The sequence below is a fragment of the Vulpes lagopus genome, chromosome X (assembly GCF_018345385.1).
Source record: "Vulpes lagopus strain Blue_001 chromosome X, ASM1834538v1, whole genome shotgun sequence".
NCBI classification, from domain to species: domain Eukaryota; kingdom Metazoa; phylum Chordata; class Mammalia; order Carnivora; family Canidae; genus Vulpes; species Vulpes lagopus.
The window spans coordinates 37,939,959-37,958,902 of record NC_054848.1 but is presented as its reverse complement, the minus strand read 5'-3'; the positions used below and the strand labels follow the sequence as shown (position 1 = coordinate 37,958,902).

The window sequence follows — 18,944 nt, the reverse complement described above, 5'->3', positions numbered from 1 at the left end:
GTGAAGAAGATGAGAAGTGGTTTGATTCTACATACATTTTGATGTAGAACTGGCAGTGTTTGATGACTGAATGAATTATGTATGGTTGGGAGAAAAAAAGAGGAATCAAGGGTGATTTTTTATCCTAAGCAACCAATTTTAGGCAATCTGTGGATTCAGAGATGAATGAATTATTGGTTTATTTTTTTTATTTTTGAGAGAGACAGATTGAGAGAGAGAGGCAGAGACACAGGCAGAGGGAGAAGCAGGCTCCATGCAGGGAGCCCAACGTGAGACTCAGTCCTGGGTCTCCAGGATCACGCCCTGGGCTGAAGGCGGCGCTAAACTGCTGAGCCACGGGCTGCCCGAATTATTGGTTTCTGACCAGTAAGAGTGATAGGGGGGCAGGTAGAGAAAAGAATAGAATGGAGCGGTGAAATTTTCTGGACTCCCTGAAGGGCCATTTCAGTCAGTAGTTAAAACACAGAGATGTAACAACAACAACAAAAAAGATATTATACGAGAGAGGAAGTAGAGCTATCCTGTTGACAGACAAGGCTCTTGTTGAAGACCACTGGAGATGACGTGGGGTGCTCCTAAAGCCCATCTGCTAAAGAAAGAATGGATCTTCATTTTTACAAAAAGTATCTTCTGTTGGGAGACATCAACAGCCATTGGGCCATTCTGCACTCTGACAACTGAGAATCTCCATCTTCAGGGAAGACTAGCCACTGCCAGCCTGACACAGGACATCAGCAATGTCTAGGTTGCCAATGATGATGACTACTCTAAATACAACTGGAATCCAAAAAGAACTCACTGTTTAAACTACCTCCTCTTTTATTTCTCCCAAAGAAGTCAGTTGCCTACAGTCAATGTGGATATTGAACACTTCTTTCCAGGGAAGGGACCTTAGTTTGGGACATGGATGCCATCCCAGTGCATCAGCTTGGGCAGGAAGCTTTTCTCCATAACAGTAGATTGGTGCTGGCTGGGCCATGTTGAAAACCCTAAGTTCCCATCTACTCAAGTAGTCCATGGATCTACGTTTTTAAAGAAATTCTGGGGCTCTTTTTCTGGCTTTAACCTTCCTCACCCTGCATTCAGAAGTTACATCAGCCATCGATTTTTTTTTTAATACTTTCATTTTATTGTTTGTTTACTTATTTTTGTGTGTAGAGGGATTAGATATATATTTTTAAAGATTTTATTTATTTATTAGAGAGAGAGAGAGAGCATGAGTGGGGGTAAGAGCAGAGGTAGAGGAGAAGCAGACTCCCTGTTGAGCAGGGAACCCCCAACGCGGGGCTCAATCCCAGGACCTCAAGATCATGACCTGAGCCAAAGGCAAATGCTTAACCGACTGAGCCACCCAGGTGTCCCTCAACCATTCATCTTTTAAAAACAGCTTCATTAAAAAAAAAAAAACAGCTTCATTGAGATATGTCACATATGATACAATTCTCTCAGTTCAAGTGTACAGTTCAGTGGTTTTTCGCCTATTCAGAGTATGTACATTTTTATTGATGTACGGCATACCTACAGAAAAGGAGACAAAACATAAATGTACAGCTTGATATGTTTCCACAAAGTGAACACAGCCATGAAGTGGGCACCCAGACCAAGACACAGAACATGGTTAGCCCCCCGAGGCCTCCTCATGCTCCCTTACTGACACTGTCCCCAAGGATAACTGGTGTCCTTACTTCTTTACTTCTGTAGATTAATTTTGCCCATTGTAGAACTTTATATAAGTGGCATCATACAGCCTGTCATCTTTGGGTCTGGCTTCTTTTGTAAATTTGTGTTGCGAAGTTCATGTATTTCATAATGGGTAATTGCAGACCACTCTCATTGCTATGTGGTCCTCCACTGTGGGAATATAATTCACTTTATTCATCTGCACGACTGTGAATGGACATTTAACATTCTTGTGTATTATTTAGAAAACATCCTCTTGGGCATCATGAAGTGGATCAAAATCTACGCAAGATACACAGCTTTGAGTAAATATGGCCAGTTTGGCAGAGTGGTTTGACTATGTTACACTTCCACCAGTTGAGGGTGAGGGTTCCGGTTGTCCCTTCATCTTGCCGATTCTTGGCTTTCTCATCATCCTTTGTTTAATCCCAAATCCCCACACTCTTGGGGAAGGACCCCGGGTAAGTTTCAAGCCCACTCGGTGTTTTCAGCAGAATTGTCTGTATGTGTGCACTTGCCTGGAGAGATTCCATGGTTTTCAACAGATTTTCAGAGGGGCCCTTGTCCCAGAGAAGGCTGACAACTTCTGCTTCAAGTTTTTGGCTTTCATATAATACCTAGCATTGTGATAGCACAGCCTTTTATGTGAGCCAACATTTCTCCTAGAGGAGCTAAAGCCGCTGGGTAGCTGTCTTGATTTTTGAAAAGCACATTATTCAAGGCCAGAGGACTCTGGAACTTTGGTAGCACTGGTGCATGTTGGGTAATACGTTGTTCAGAAATTATATGCCCTAAATAAAGGGATGGTATCTATTGAGTTATTTTATTTTATTTATTTATTTTTTAGATTTTATTTACTTATTCGTGAGACACACACACACACACACACACACACACACACACACAGAGAGGCAGAGACACAGGCAGAGGGAGAAGCAGGCTCCACGCAGGGAGCTCGACGTGGGAATCGACCGCAGGACTCCAGGATCACGCCCTGGGCCAAAGGCAGGCGCTTAACCGCTGAGCCACCCAGGTGTCCCAAAGAACCAAGTATTTTTTTTAAATTTATTTATTTATTCATGAGACACACACACACACACACACAGAGGCAGAGACACAGGCAGAGGGAGAAGCAGGCTCCATGCAGGGAGCCCGACATGGGACTCGATCCCAGGGCTCCAGGATCAGGCCCTGGGCCGAAGGCGGCGCTAAACCGCTGAGCCACCCGGGCTGCCCTGTATTGGGTTATTTTAGATGCCTGTGTTATTTGATCAAATAAACACTATGTGTCTCCTAATTCACAGACTGAAAAAATTGGCACAGGGAAACAGATTTTAGCTGCGGACATTATTCTGCTTTGGAAACAACCCTTGGCATCAACGGTGTGTCCTGATGGTTTGCAATGTGATATGGCTGGAAATGGCTGATACAAGTGGCACAGGATTAGAGCCACGAAACTTCATGTCTTTCTAAGGGTGCCTGACTGGCTCAGGCGGTGGAGCATGCGACTCTTGATCTCAGGCTTGTGAGTTTGAGCCCCACGTTCGATGTAGAGATTACTTAAAAATAAAATCTTAAAACAACAATGACAATAACAACAAAAACCTGGGCGTCTTTCTCAACACACTTTCTTTTTGAGGTAAATGGGTGAGCTATTTCTGGAGACTCTCCTCTGTGGCACTCAGGGTCTGTCTCCATTGGCAGGTGTATTTACAAATGATTATGAAGGTAAAGAAGACAAAGACATTGATTAGGTCTTTGGGGGTGGCGGGAGGGAGAGAGTTACAATCTTCCGCTTCCTACTTGGAGCACTTTAATTTTTTTCAGAAAAAAGTAATTTGGATTCTGTTTAGAAAACATTCAGTCAAATTTCTGTCTCAGACCCTAAAGAATTCCTTTTCTTGTTTTTTTACACTATTTGCCTTAGTTCATGCTGCTGTAACAGAATATCAGAGGCTGGGTGGCTCGTAAACAACAGAAACTTCTTTCTTTTTTTAAAAAAGATTTTATTTACTTATTCATGAGAGAGACACAGAAAGAGGCAGGGACACAGGCAGAGGGAGAAGCAGGGTCTCCTGTGGGGAGCCCAATATGGGACTCGATCCCAGGACCCCGGGATCACAACCTTGAGCCAAGGCAGAGGCTCAACCACTGAGCCACCCAGGTGCCCCAAAACTTATTTTTAGAGGCCGAGAAGCCCCAGATCAAGGCACCGGCAGATTTGCTATCGCCGTTTTCTCCCTGCGTCCTCACGTGGCCGAAGTCCCCTAGAGTCTCTTGCATAAGAGCCCCGATGTCATCTGTGAGGGCAGGACCCACGTGACCCCATGACTTCCCAAAGGTCCCATCTCCTAACACCATCACACCTGGGAGGCTAAGTTTCAACATATGAATTTGGGGGGGTGGGGGGTCTGGACACACATACATTCCATCTACAGCTCTCTTCAGCCAATCACCCACCTATCTGTCCGTTCATCCATCCAATCATCCAAAGGTTGTCAAACACCGATGGCATCTGCAAGACTCTTAAACGTTATGGGAGGATGCAAATGATTGATCCCTTCCCCGAGGGAGCTGGAAAGAGAAGAGATGCCCATGTGGAACACGTAGACAATACTCTCGGGGTGACGTGGGCAGGTACAAGCTTATATGGTAGGGGCTCAAAATGGAGTGCACTTTCTATTTAGTACCCTGAGTGGGGGTGGGGTGGGGTGAATCTCCAAAGGCTCCTTGCAGGAAGTGTCCCAAGCTGCGCACAGATGGAGATCTGAAGGCAAAGAACCTTGGAGGAAAGAAGCTGCAACCACGCAGTGGTGACAATGGGCCGCTAAGATCAGAGACACTCGCCTCCCTGGCCAGAGCACAGAGGCCATCTCCTTGACGGCCGCCTTGAGAAACTGGCTCGGGAACCCGGATTGTTCCAGTGAGCGAGGGCACATCCCTGTAGAAGGGAGAAGACATTGCTGGCCTCCTTCCTGCTCCTTATGAAGTTCGTTCATATGCCCACCCCCGGACACTTGCGGGGGCCTCCATCTGAAAAGCTGTCACCCTCACCCCCACCCCACTCTCAGACAGTCGTGTGCTTCCCTCTCTGTCCTCTTTCTCATCCTTCCCCTCAAATGTCACCTCCTCAGTGAGGCCTTTCTTGACTGCCTTATTTAGAATCACACTCCACCCCAAACCTCCACCATGCCCTCTCTGTCTCTCCCGCTCCCTTTCTCTTCATAGTTCTCATCACCTTTTAATGTACTTCGTGATTTTCTTTCTTTGTTTTTTAAAATTTATTTATTAATGAGAGACACACGGAGAGAGAAGCAGAGACACAGGCTGAGGGAGCCTCCCCTGCAGGGAGCCCGATGGGGGACTTGATCCCAGGAACCTGGGATCATGCCCTGGGCTGAAGGCAGACGCTCAACCACTGAGCCACCCAGGCGTCCCACGTGATTTTCTTTTTATTTTGTTCAGCGTCTGGTTTGTGAGTTTACCCTATTTTCGCCTATGAGAATGTAAGCTCCCAGGAGAGCAGAGACTCGTGTCTGCTGTGGCTCACTGCTCCGCCCCAAAGCTGGAACATGCACTGGCACCGGGAGGTGCTCAGGAAATAGTTGTTGAATCAGTAAGGGAATGAGCACACATGGCAACCGTTTGAGGATGGGCCAGCCTGGTCCCTGCCTGGGAACAGGAGGGGCAGCCACGTAAAAGATCCCACTGGCCCTTGAACACACCATTAGCTTCTGTCTGGTTTGAGAATCTCAAGTGGTTGCCAGATCTAAACGACCTTCCACAGACCTTCTCTAAGTCAACTGAGCAGTGGCTTGAAGAGCAGTGACCTAAGTAAGACCTTGAGCCCCAAATACATGAACCCAAGGTTAAATTCTATTTCCACCACATATAGGCTGTGTGACCTTGAACAAGTTACTCAACCTCTCTGTGCTTCAGAACTCATCTATAAAATGAAATCTACAATTAGCAGTTTACTCGCTGGGTTGTTATGAGAATTAAATAATTTTTTTAAAGATTTTATGTATTTATTTGATAAAGAGAGCACAAGCAGGGGGAGGCACAGGCAAGGAATTGGGAGATGCAGATTCCCTCTGAGCAGGGAGCCAGACGCAGGACTGGATCCCAGGACCCTGAGATCATGACCCAAGCCAAAGGCAGACGCTCAACTGGCTGAGCCACCCAGGCACCCCTAAATTAAATAATTTAATGAAAACTGTTAGCCCCATAATGTTTCATAGTTACAATTAAGAGGCTGGGAAGCTTCGTGATCAAGAGTATTGGCCTTTGAGTATCTGAATTTAAATCCTGCTCCCCCGCTTATTAGTTATGAGACCCAGAGCAAATGATCATTATTTCATCTCCCTCAGTTTCTCCATCTGAAAGGGTCATTGCGCAGATTAATGAATCAACACATGTAAAGAGCACAGAAAAGGGCCTGAACAGAGTACACACTCTGTGTTAGCTGTTGTCATTATTGTTTGTTATTATTATTCTCGTAGGGCTTTGCTGAATACCTTCACCATCTCCACCCCCATCTTCCCCATTTCTCCCTACGTGGACAATTCCAGGCCTTTCCTGTGCTCCTCAGCTTCTGGCTGGTTGCAAAAACCTAGCCACTGTCTGCCCCTTGCTCCAGCTTCACCATGTGGTGATGCAGGCAGAAGACAGTGTCCAGGGGCACCTGGGTGGCTCAGCGGTTGAGCATCTGCCTTCGGCACAGGACACGATCCCAGGATGGTGGGATCAAGGCCCATGTCGGGCTCCCTGCACAGCGGGGAGCCTGCTTCTCTCTAGGCCTCTACCCCTCCCGACCCCCCACCCCCCGCTCATGCTCTTTATCTGGCCCTCTCTCTCTCAAATAAATAAATCTTTTTTTTTAATAAATCTTTTTTTAAAAGCCAAACATATGTGGCCTATAAGAGACTCGCTTTAGACCTAAAGACACCTGCAGATCGAGAGTGGGGGGGGGGTGAAGAAATATTTATCAAGCAGTACTTGTATTGGACAAACTAGACTTTCTTATCCTTGTATTGTTTTTTTTTTTCCCTTGTATTGTTTTTATCCTACTTTGGTATCAGGGTAATACTGGCCTCCCAGAATGATTTTGAATGAGTGCCCTCTATTCCATTATTTGTAAGATTTTGATAAAGATTGTCATTATTTTTTTTTTTAAGTGTTTGGTAGAAGTCACCAATGAAACCGTGTGGTCTTGGGCTTTTCTGTGCTGCAAGAGTCTTGATTCCTCATTCAACTTTCATTCCTGTTACTGGTCTAAGAGTTCCTATTTCCTGGATTCGAGATTGAAGATTCCATCTTGGTAACTTGTGCAGTTTTAGAACTGTTCTGGCTCTTTTTCTAAGTGATCCGACTCCTTAGTATATAATTGTCTCTAGTACTCTGTTACCACACTCTGGATTTCTGTGGTTATCTGGTGTCCTGTGTTCCATTTCTCAGTTTGGTTTTTAAGGTTTCTCTCTTTTTTTGGTTGGTAAAGCACTGCCAACTTTCTTCACTTATTTATTTTTTTGGAAAAACTGGCCATGATTTTCAATGTTATGCTGTTTATTCTGGTCTCTCTTTTATTTATTTCTGATTTTTCAGCTAAGTTTCTTCTTTTTCTAGTTCCTTGTGGTGTCACGGTAAGGTGTTTATTTGGACTTTTTTTCCTAATTCAAGAATTTATAGCATCGATTTCACTCAAACTCCTGCTTTTGCTGCATCCCATAGGTTTTGGAATATCATGTTTCCTTTTTCTTTTGCTTTGAGACATATTTTGATTTGCCATTTGATTTCTTATTTGACCCTTTGCTTGTGCAGTAGTGTACTGTTTAATGTTTACATATTAAATATTTAATATTTGCATTGTAGCTTTTCCAGTTCTGTTTTAATGTTGGTCTTTATTTTGTACCATTGTGGTTGGAAAATACACTTGGTAGGATTTCAGTCTTCTTAAATTTGTAATATTTTTCTTGTCTCTTTTTACGTGATTTAACCAGGGGATTCTTTTGTGCATACTTGAGGATAATGTATATTCTATTGTTCTTGGATAGAATGTTTTATATATATATATATCTTTTGGAACCATGAAAAAATATATTAATTTATAAAAATGTTTTTTTTTAATTAATTTTTTTTTAATTTTTTTAAATTTATTTATGATAGTCACAGAGAGAGAGAGAGAGGCAGAGACACAGGCGGAGGGAGAAGCAGGCTCCATGCACCGGGAGCCTGATGTGGGATTCGATCCCGGGTCTCCAGGATCGCGCCCTGGGCCAAAGGCAGGCGCCAAACCGCTGCGCCACCCAGGGATCCCTATAAAAATGTTTTAAAAATTAAAAGTCAAACATAAATCTTCATGCCAAGAATTTAGATGTAAGAATTTATCCAAGGGAGATTAATCAAAAACGTGGATGTGGATTTATAGGTAAGAAGTGGTTGTATAAATGACAGGACGTTTATCATGCTCACAAAACCATCAGCAACATCTGTTTAGTGGGAGTCCTGTTTGCTATGTATAAACTTGCCTAATTCGTACAATGCCCCTGTAAAATGGGTACCATCATTCCAAACTCACAGTTAAAACAGCACAGATGTCAAGCAACTTGCCTACAGTCACACATCTATCAAGTTTCAGAGTGCATTTGAATCAGTTCTGTTGACCTCTTAAAGACCATCCTGTATCACTTGTCCTGAGGTTCTATTCCAATGCTTTTCACACTTTTACGTTCTTCAAAGTTATTGAGAACCTCAAGGAGCTTTTGCTCATGTGGTTCTATCTAAATTTATCATATTGGAAATTAAAACTGAGAAATTTTTTTAGATATTAATTCACCTGAAATAACAGTAATAACCTGATGACAATTTAACATATGTGTATGAAAATGTAGTTTCTTTTTTTTAAAGACTCTCTTTATTTATTCATGAGACACACATGCAGAGAGAAGCAGAGACATAGGCGGAGGGAGAATTAGGCTCCCTATGGGGAGCCTGATGTGGGACTCGATCCCAGGAACCTGGGATCATGCCCTGAGCTGAAGGCAGACACTCAACCACTGAGCCACCCAGACATCCCAGAAAAAAAATAGTTTCTAAAACAAACAAACAAAAAATGAGCGAGTGGCATTGCTATACATTTCAACCAAAACAACATACTGCAACAAATTGAATGCTAATGCAGAAACGAGAATCCAGCTCTCTGCCATCAAGCCAGATGTGAAAAAGATATGCAAAAATGTGTATCTTCCTGCAAGTGTGCTTGGAAAAGGAAGACCCTCACAGACTCCCTGAATATACTTTAGGGACCCTGAGGGGGTTCTTGGATCACAGTTTGAGAAATTGCCAGTGTCTGCATATATGTAATATCATGTAATAGTCAAGGGAAGTATGCATATCAAGAAAACAAATGACATGGGAAATATTTAGGACACAATATTGACTGGAAACTAGCCAGGCAATAATTGTATGTAAAATAGGGCAAGTGTAGAATAGATAAAATATAGGGGAAAAAATGAAAGAAACATAGCTGAAATATTAATACCCACAATAGATTTCTGCTTGGTGGGATTATGAATACTTACTGTTTCTTTACAGTTTGTAAATTTCTATATTGGATAAAACACACACACACACACACACACACAGACACACACACGACATGTCACATCAAGCATGACTCCTGGGCTTCACATTCTCCCCACCAGCAGGAACATATGCCCTTCAGCCCTGTCTTACCTCTTCACAAGCACCCAACCTCCCTGAAGTGACCAAAGAGTCCAAAGAGCTTGGACTCCTCTATATCATGTTTGTCCCCTGACTTCCTTCCACTGTTTCTTCCAGAAAGCCCATAGGACAATGTGCTTTGGTCTCAAATCCCAGAATCTCTGTGGTAGTGTCTCTTCCTCATGGTGCTTGCTACGATGCTCACTCAATTTGTATCACAAGGATTTTGATATTAGGCACCAGCATGTACTTATTGACCGGTGGATGGTTCTTGAGGATTTGCCAGACATTTCCGTCTCCCTCCCCCACACACTCTCTTTCTGTCTTTGACAGAAAGAGAAAAGCACAAGCAGGTTGAGGGGTGCCTGGGTGGCTCAGTCTGCGAAGTGTCTGCCTTTGGCTCAGGTCATGATCTTGGGGTCCTGGGATCGAGCCCCGCATTGTGCTTGCACTCAGCTGGGGAGTCTGGTTCTCCCTCCCCTTACTCTTGTGCTCTCATTCGTTCTCTGTCTCTTCCTCTCAAATAAATAAATAAAATCTTAAAAAAAAAAAAAACCACACAAGCAGATTGAATAGTCACCCCTTACATGGGAAGAAGAAAAACCCCTTAGGACCAAGATGGAGGGGAAGAAAACTGTACTTAGCCAAACAATTCAGTTATTCAGGCGTTTTGTGTTTGTTTGGTTTCACAAACACTTTGGTTCTGCCACAAATCCCCAGCCACGACTTGAAGAAGGGTGCGAGTCCGGCAGATGTGGTTAGTTGGTGTCTGCCTTGACACTGGCAGGGTCTGTGCCAACAGCCATGGCCGCTCCTGGGAATGTGAAGACAGTTGTTTCAAAAACTGAGAATTCCAGTCTGACTCCTGGTGCTGGCCCTGGGAAAAGGTGAAGAACGCCTTTTTTTTTTGGGTGGGGGGCAGAGTTTCTGATCCTTTCGGCCACCCTAAGGAATCCAGCGAGATGTCTTTGTATGGCCGTCTTGGATGCACTCTGCCCCTGGTAGGTAGGCTGGCTTGCTTCTTCACTATTGAAGTTCCATCCCTCACCCCCTTTTGTCTAAGTACCTTGGTGTGTATGAGGGGAAGGGGATCAGAGGTTGGCAGTACTCTGCTGGTGGGGATCTGCAAAGGCCCGAGCAAGTCTGGACTCAATGGCAGACTGCAAAAGAAGGAAGTTAACAGTAGAGTAAAACACCTGCTCTAGACTGAGCATGGCCCTCCTCAAGTTCATATGTTGAAATCCTAACCTGCAGTGTGATTGTATGGGGAGCTGAGGCCTTTGGGAGGTGACTGGGTCATGAGGTTGGAGCCCTCTCGTGAGTGAGCTCAGTGCTCTTATAAAAGAGATCCCAGGGAGACCCTTTGTCTCATCTGCCATAAGAAGACCCAGGAGGAAGATGGCCGTCTCTGAACTACGAAGCCACCCCCACCAGAAACCAAATCTGCCACCACCTTGATCTTGGACTTCCCAGCCTCCAGAACTGTGAGAAATAAATCCCTGTGGTTTAAGCACCCCAGTCCATGGTATTTTGTCATAGCAGCCCGAAAGGACTAAGACAAAGCATAAGTACAAAAGGTCATTTTGGAATTTAGGACATTCCAAATTTTGGAATTTAGGACATTTGCTTTGTCAAGCAAATAACAAGTTCAAGGTCACACTGCTAAAATGAAATCAAACATCTATTGCGAACTTACTAGGTGCCAGCATTCTATGCCAACAGGTCCTAGGCCTGCAAAGGTTATGATAACACAGTAACGACTACAGCCATAACTCATTTATCAAGAACTTACAACCTGCCTGCCACTGTTCAAAGTGATTTATGTGGGTCCACTCAATTTTTCCAGCCCATCTATGAGGTAGTTACTGTTGTTCCATTTTACACACAAGTAAACTGAAGCACAGATAGGTTAAGCAACTTAACACAGCTAGTGAGTGGCAGAGCTGTGACTTGACCCAGGTAGGCTAGCTCCAGAGCCCATGCTTTCAGCTTAGATCCTGGTGAGTGACACAGAACGATAAAATGCAGGAAGCTGGTGCCCTGGAGTTAGTGGCAGATGGAAGGCTCTGGGACTCTGAGAAGTCAGAGTCACCCAGCTGCTACCATAATCCGGGTATACTTCTGTATGTACAATAATCTGTATTGTAACTCATCGGTTTACAATAATCTGGGCATATTTCCTGGAGGAAGATGATGGGGCCCAGAGATATTGACTTGGAAGCACTGATATCTGGGGCCCCAAGAATATTAAGCAACTCACTTTTTCTTTGTCAATGAACTTAAGAAGAGGCAGAGCTAGAACAGAGACCCACATGTCCTTTGTGGAGAGTGAGCCCATAGATCCGCAAATTTCCACTAAGTTCTATGTGCTGAACTCTGATATAGGCATGAGCACGGGGTTTTAAAAAAAAAAGTCAGCATGGAGGAGCTCCTGGGTGACTCAGTTGGTTGGTATCTGACTCTTGATTTTGGCTCAGGTCATGATCTCAGGGTCATGAGATTGAATCTTGAATTGGTCACCGTGCTCAGCAGGGAGTCTGCTTGAGATTCTCTCCCTCTCCCTCTGCCCCTACCTTCACTCTCTCTCTAAAGTAAATAAATACAAAACTTCTTTTAAAAAAGTCAGCTTGTGGGTAGCCCTGGTGGCTCAGCGGTTTAGCGCCTGCCTTCAGCCCAGGGTGTGATCCTAGAAACTTGGGATCGAGTCTCACGTCAGGCTCCCTGCATGGAGCCTGCTTCTCCCTCTGCCTGTGTTCTCTGCCTCTCTCTCATTCTCTCTCTCTCTCTCTCTCTCTGTGTCTCATGAATAAATAACTAAAATCTTTAAAAAAAAATAAAAATGGGTAGGAAATATCAGAAAGGGAGACAGAACATGAGAGACTCCTAACTCTGGGAAACGAACTAGGGGTGGTGGAAGGGGAGGAGGGCGGGGGGTGGGGGTGAGTGGGTGACGAGCACTGAGGGGGGCACTTGACAGGATGAGCACTGGGTGTTATTCTGTATGTTGGCAAATTGAACACCAATAAAATATAAATTTATTATTAAAGAAATTCTTGAAAACAAAAAAAATAAAAATAAAAATAAAAAATAAAAAAGTCAGCTTGCAAATTGAATGATACGGTATGTGAATTATATCTCAATAAAGCATTTTTAAAAGCCACGTAGTTATATAGTACATTTTAAACTTACACAGAGCTATATATCAATTATATCTCAATAAAACTGAAAGAAGAGGAGCAAACTTAACAAACGAGAAGTAACACTTGTGTGACCACAGATCAAAGTTATTATTTTGAGGCACCTGGGTGGCTCAGTCATTTAGATGTCTGCTTTCAGCTCAGCTCATGGTCCTGGGGTCCTGGGATCGAGCCTTGTGCCACATCCCCTGTTCAGCAGGGAGTCTGCTTCTCCCTCTCCCTCTGCCTCTCTCTCTGCTTATGCTCTCTCTCTCTCAAATAAATAAATAAAATCTTTAAAAAATAAAGTTACTGGGTTTTTTTTGCATGACTATAAAAAAACAGGGGCAGGAATTGGCAGGGTAGAGGCAAGGGAGAACTTTCTGGAGTGATGGGAGTGTTTCATATCTTGATCCTGGTAGTAGCTACATGGGTGCATATATGTGTCAAAACTTCCAAAATTGTGCATTAAAATGGTTACATTGTTTTTTTTTAAAGATTTTATTTATTTATTCATGAGAGACACAGAGAGAGAGAGAGAGGCAGAGACACAGGCAGAGGGAGAAGCAGGCTCCATGCAGGGAGCCCAATGTCTCCAGGATCCCGGGTCTCCAGGATCACGCCCTGGGCCGAAGGCAGTGCTAAACCGCTGAGCCACCTGGGCTGCCCTAAAATGGTTACATTGTATGTAAATTATACCTTAATAAAGTTGATTAAAAAGAATGATGGTTATTTGTCAATTTGCCTAGGCCACAATACCCAGAAAAATTGATCGAACACTATCCTAGATGTTTCTGTGAAGGTATTCTTTAGATGCGATTAACACTGGAATCAGTAGACTGAGTAGAGTAGATGACCTTCTGTAACGTGGGTGAGCCGCATCCAATCAGTTGAAGGCCTTGACTAGGAAGAGGGAATTCTGCCCACAGATGGCCTTTGGACTCGAACTGCAGTTTTCTTCTCTGGGTCCCCAGCCTGCTGGCCTACCCTGCAGCTTTTGGACTTGCTCAACCTCCACAGTTGTGTGAGCCAATTTTGTAAAATGAATCCCCTTCACACTCTGCCCCCCCGCCACACACACAGACACACATGCATACAGTTGTGCACACGCACATCCTGTTGGTTCTGTTTTCCTGGAGAACCCTACCCAGTACAAGAAGAAAAGTAAGCCTGCGTCTTAAAACTTCCCTGAGGACCTTACGGCTTTGTTGGCAAGCAAAGACCAACATGGCCACAGAATGAATACATGGATGAACGTGAAATCTCTTCTCATTTCACAACACATTTGTCAGCCTACAAGATCAATATGAGTTGAATCTTTGCTGAATGAGTCAGTTATGGGGACATTTTGGTTGACCATGGACTTGAGTTATTCCAGGTTGGGTGAAAGATGATGTCGGATTGCATAGCCTGACTTCTGAATCGGTTTTTAGGTTGACTCAAAGTGGGTTTTGTGCATGTCTTTAACTGGCATTGAGTTAAACCCCCAGAGACGATTCACAGGTGGTCTTATTATTAGTCTTTGGAGAAATGTGTGCCCTTTATCTCTGTGATGAGGTCACTCTACCCTGCTCGAAGAACCAGGGAGTGCAAATATGTCCCCAGAAGAGGCTTTAAACTGTCTCTTCTTTCTGCTTCTTTCTGCTTTAAGCTTGCGCTTCCTCTGGGAATTCCCGTGTTGATGTAGCACCTCTGATTCCTTGGGAAAGCTTGCTGGGCTCTGTTTGGTGGCTCTTCCTACGGATGCTTGCATTCCTAGGATTGGTTATTCATCCTCTTCTAACTCGTATAACATTTAGAGTTGTATTTTTCTGATGCTCCTGATACATAGGGTCCCCTCACTCTGAGGCATTTGCAAGTATCACTGGAAAATGGGATTGCTTTAGGTAACCTAACTTCTGCACTGGCATTTCAGTCTTACATGGTAAGGGTTCTGATTGCTGAGAGAAACTCTTTTATTGTCTGTGGGGGATTTTTTAGCACCAAATTTATTTAGGTAACAGAGAGTTGAGCTGGAAATCTCTATGCTAAAAAGTTAAGTAGGGTTCTCTGAGGACACAAGTGTGTGTGATACACCCTTAAGTGTATATCATATATTAGGTGTATATCTGCTTTTGCTTGCAGACATTTAACTATTTTTACATGGTAGTAAATGCTTCCTATTAAAAATAGCTTGATTGGGGGCACCTGTGTGGCTCAGTTAGTCTAACTCTTAGTTTTGGCTCAGGTCATGGTCTCGGGGTTATGGGATCGAGCCCCAGTTGGGCTCCATGCTCAGCAGGAAGTCTGAGATTCTCTCTCTCACCTCCCTCTGTCCTTCCCTCCCCACCCCACTCGCATTCTTTCTCTCTCTCTAAAATAATAAAATCTTAATAAATAAATAAATAAATAAATAAATGACTAAATAAATAAAAATACCTTGTATCTCACAGGGCAAATCGTACCCCTTCAGGGGCCCCTTCCCACCTGTATGGAACCCAATTGCATACCTAGATCATAACAACCTCTGGAGGACGATGGACGACATGGGGCGAGAGGTAAAGCTTACTAAAGCTTCTTTGACTGAATCTGTATTTTTCATAATAAGTCTAGTCCTTCAAAGAAAGCAGGGACAGTGTATGAGCAATGCCTCACGTGTTGTTTAGCACACAAAATCTCTCAGTAAAGGTTTAGGGAGTGAGCAAATGAACTGGCTTTTAACCGCTAAAAGAATGAGATGCCCACCAGACTGCTGGTTGTATACCACCAGTGAGAGGGGAGATCACTCAGGCTTCCTAGGATGATGTTTCTAATTCAGACAGTCCTTAGAACAGAGCAGAATAAGACTCCTGAGGTCTTTGCATCACCACCATGCGCAGCCCCGCAGCGCCTAAGTAAGGACACACAGAGCTTGACCTGAAACTCCAGTTTAGGCATGATTTGGTGCAGCCGTCTGACCCTTGTCAAAGAGCTGAACTTATGAATGTTCTCTCCACATGAGTGACTTAGCCATCAATATCTGGAAACAGCCCAACTTCAACATAGCCTCCATTTATTGTGCAGGAAGTGTTACCATTAATTAAGTATGGATCCAGAGGCGTAGATCTATAACAGGAAAGCTACACAGACATTGGTTGTGCCATGAAAGTCATTAATGGGGGAACTTGGGAAGCCTACATTTTCCTTCTTCAAGGGAGAGTTTTTAGTACTCTTGAAACAGTTATTTGAAATGGAAAATTACATTGGTTTTTCCCCCCTCTGAATCCTTTTCTGAGTGTAGATTCCCAGTGATGCCCCATGGAAGGCACCCCTTGCGGAGGAGTGGGACTGCATGACAATGAAGGAGCTTCTGGACAAGATCTGCTGGACAGAGTAAGACTCACCATTAGGCACAGGCATTTACAGTAACCATCTCTCAGGTTTATTTAGCGGTACCATTCAGTGGGTATGGAACCCCTTTGTGTCTAAAACCACACCATTTGGCCAGATGGAATGCTAAAAAAAATATTGAAACTGGATCCCAGGGGCACCTGGGTGGCTCAGTTGGTTAAACATCTGCCTTCTACTCAGGTAATGATCCCAGGGTCCTGGGATCAAGCCCCACGTCGGACTCTCCATTCAGCGGGGAGTCTGCTTCTTCCTCTCCCTCTCCCTACCCTATTTGCTCTCTCTCTCTCTCTCACTCTGTCTCTCTCATTCTCTGTCAAATAAGTAAAATCAATTAAAACAAAGAAAGAAACTGGGTTCTGTCCCAAGGATGTCTATACATCTTCAGAATAGTGATGCATCACGAAGGTTATATTACCCTGTAAAGTCCTTAGAACACACCAGAACGTGCCACCATCTTTATGTAGAACAACTTAAAGATCTCCAGCTTGAAGATCTCATTTATCAAGTTGTTTATATAGGAAAACTTTTGTAGCCCTCATTCGTGGTCAAGTGTAGAGATGGTGCATTAGCTTATGCCTCTCAAACACATTATGGGATGGGGTGCCACCCTTCAAGGGTTTGAAGAGGGACTTCTAGAGAAATTCTCTGGATAATTCACAGTTGTAGAGTAAACCCGTACAACTGGACTAACCACTCCCCTTGATTGAAAAACATGCAACTTTGAGAGTAAGTATTCACGAGTCCAGCATTAAATTCTGGTTGGTAGAGCTGGGAACAGGCTACAAATTGTGAGACGATATAGACAGAAAACATGAAGAGGCTTCCCTGATCTTGGACAGCAGGAAGAAAGGAAAGGATTGTAAGGGTCCAGGCACATAGTGAACTTCTGGTAAACAGAGTAAGAGAAATGGAAGCCAAGTTCAAGGAGACTGTCCTATCATGCTAAACAGCATTCGTTGAGAATGTGTCTGGGTCTGGGGTTGATGTATTCATTCTTCAGGCATTAGGGAGGGAAGGTGGACACTGAGAACTAAAAATAAGAACAAATTTTTAGGAATCTCTCAATTTAAGACGTGGGAACAGTAAGAAAAACAATATTTACAGGGTGCCTGGGTAGTACAGTCAGTTAAGCATCTGACTCTTGGTTTTGGGTCAGGTCATGATCTCAGGATTGTGAGATGATCGAGCCCCAAGTCAGACTCCAGCATGGAATCTACTTGAGATTCTCACCCTCTCCCACTGCCCCTCCTCCTGCTTCTGCATGCTCTCTTTCTAAAATAAATAAATATATCTTTTAAAAAGACATAAAATGTATATACTTCTTGATAATACAAATTCAACTTTTTAGAACTCAGCTTAAAGAAGGAGAGAGAAAAGATAAGAGAGAAAAGCATCAAGGAAGAATGAAGGAGGGAAAAGGAAAGAAGGATATTCAAAACATTATTTTTATTCTTTTTAGATTTTATTTATATATTCATGAGAGACACCCAGAGAGAGGCTGAGACATAGGCAGGAGAAGCAGGCTCCCTGTGGGGAGCCTGATGCAGGACTCGATCTCAGGACCCCAGGATCATGACCTGAGCCAAAGGCAGATGCTCAACCAATAAGCCACCCAGCTGCCCCTCAAAGCATTATTTTTAAAAGGAAAGTCTAAATGTCCAAAAATAAAAAATAGGATAAGTTAATAATGAGGTGTCCAAACATGGAATAATAGTCCATGATATTTTAAAATCATGTTGCAGAGGGCACTTGGGTGGCTAAGCCATTTAACCATCTGCCTTTGGCTCAGATCATGATCCCGGGGTCCTGGGATTGAATCCCGAGTCAGGTTCCCTGATCTGTGGGGGGCCTCGTTCCCTTTCTCCTTCTGCCCTTCCCCCCAGTCATATGCTCTCTCTCTCTCTTAAATAAATAAATAAAATATTTTTAAAAATCATGTTGTAGAAAAATAATGGCTCTAAAAACTTATAATATTAAACACATAGAAATGCGGGCTGTCATTGAGTATGTACAGTGTGATATATGATCTCATTTTTAAAAAGGAAACTATATGCAATACAAAAGCAATGGACATCCATCACAATGTTTTTTTATCACTTAATATTACAGTGCAAACATTTATCCATGTCATTGAAAATGCATCATTAAATATCATATTTTATGGTTGCAAAATATTTCATGGAAAGTGACTACCATAATGTATTTATCCATCATCATCCTGTTGGACACTTTGGTTACTTCCAGTTTTTCATAATAATTATTATTATTATATAACACTCTATGATAAACATCTTTGTCCTTCTGTGACTTCAACCTTCAAAAGCAACTAATTCTGGAATAGTAAAAATCCTTTTATTTTCATGAAATCAATGTCTATTATTAATTATATCTTTTTAAACACTTAGGCTATTTGCCACTTTTTTTGAGAGTGTTGTTTGCAATGTAACTTATTTTTATTGTAATACAGTTTCATTATTTTAAGTTCTATCCATTATATTTTTAAAAACATAGTAATTATCTGAATTAGTTTTATAACTTCCATTATGAAAAGCTTTTCATAAATTCAGGAAAATCTTTTCTTTTCAGAGAGCTTTGAAACCCCTTGAGGATAGGACTAATTATATTCCTTTGGGATTATAGAGCTCTGACTTTTTCTACCATAGTCCTTGGCCTGGGCCCAACCCTCTTAGGTAATATTCTAGGTTTTTGGCTGACAAAATAAAACATTCTGAGATATTAAGATTGTATGAACACAAGCTAATTTTTAACTTTTTGTAAGCAAAATCAACATGCTATCATTTTCTGGTTTTAAAGGAAGTAATCCCCAAAACATTCAACCTATTGTTACTCAAACTAAAGCACAATCATATATTCAAAGAATAATGGTGATCAGTCTTTCAGTTATTATCATTTAAAAAGTGTTTTTCAAGATAAAATAAACAAGTAAAAAGTAAAACGTGTTTCTCAGAAACAAATTTACAATGTGGTCAAGACTAT

The 18,944-nt window shown here is 42.9% G+C and overlaps 1 protein-coding gene across 1 annotated transcript in view; it reads left to right on the top strand.

Annotated features, from left to right (window-relative positions):
- The window catches only part of MAOB (monoamine oxidase B), a 118,201-nt gene that overhangs the window by 67,149 nt on the left and 32,108 nt on the right, over positions 1 to 18,944 (top strand). The window contains exons 4-5 of the mRNA XM_041740907.1: positions 15,011 to 15,115; positions 15,838 to 15,929. Coding sequence (XP_041596841.1) covers positions 15,011 to 15,115; positions 15,838 to 15,929 — 197 coding nt within the window. The remainder of the gene's footprint in view (positions 1 to 15,010; positions 15,116 to 15,837; positions 15,930 to 18,944) is intronic.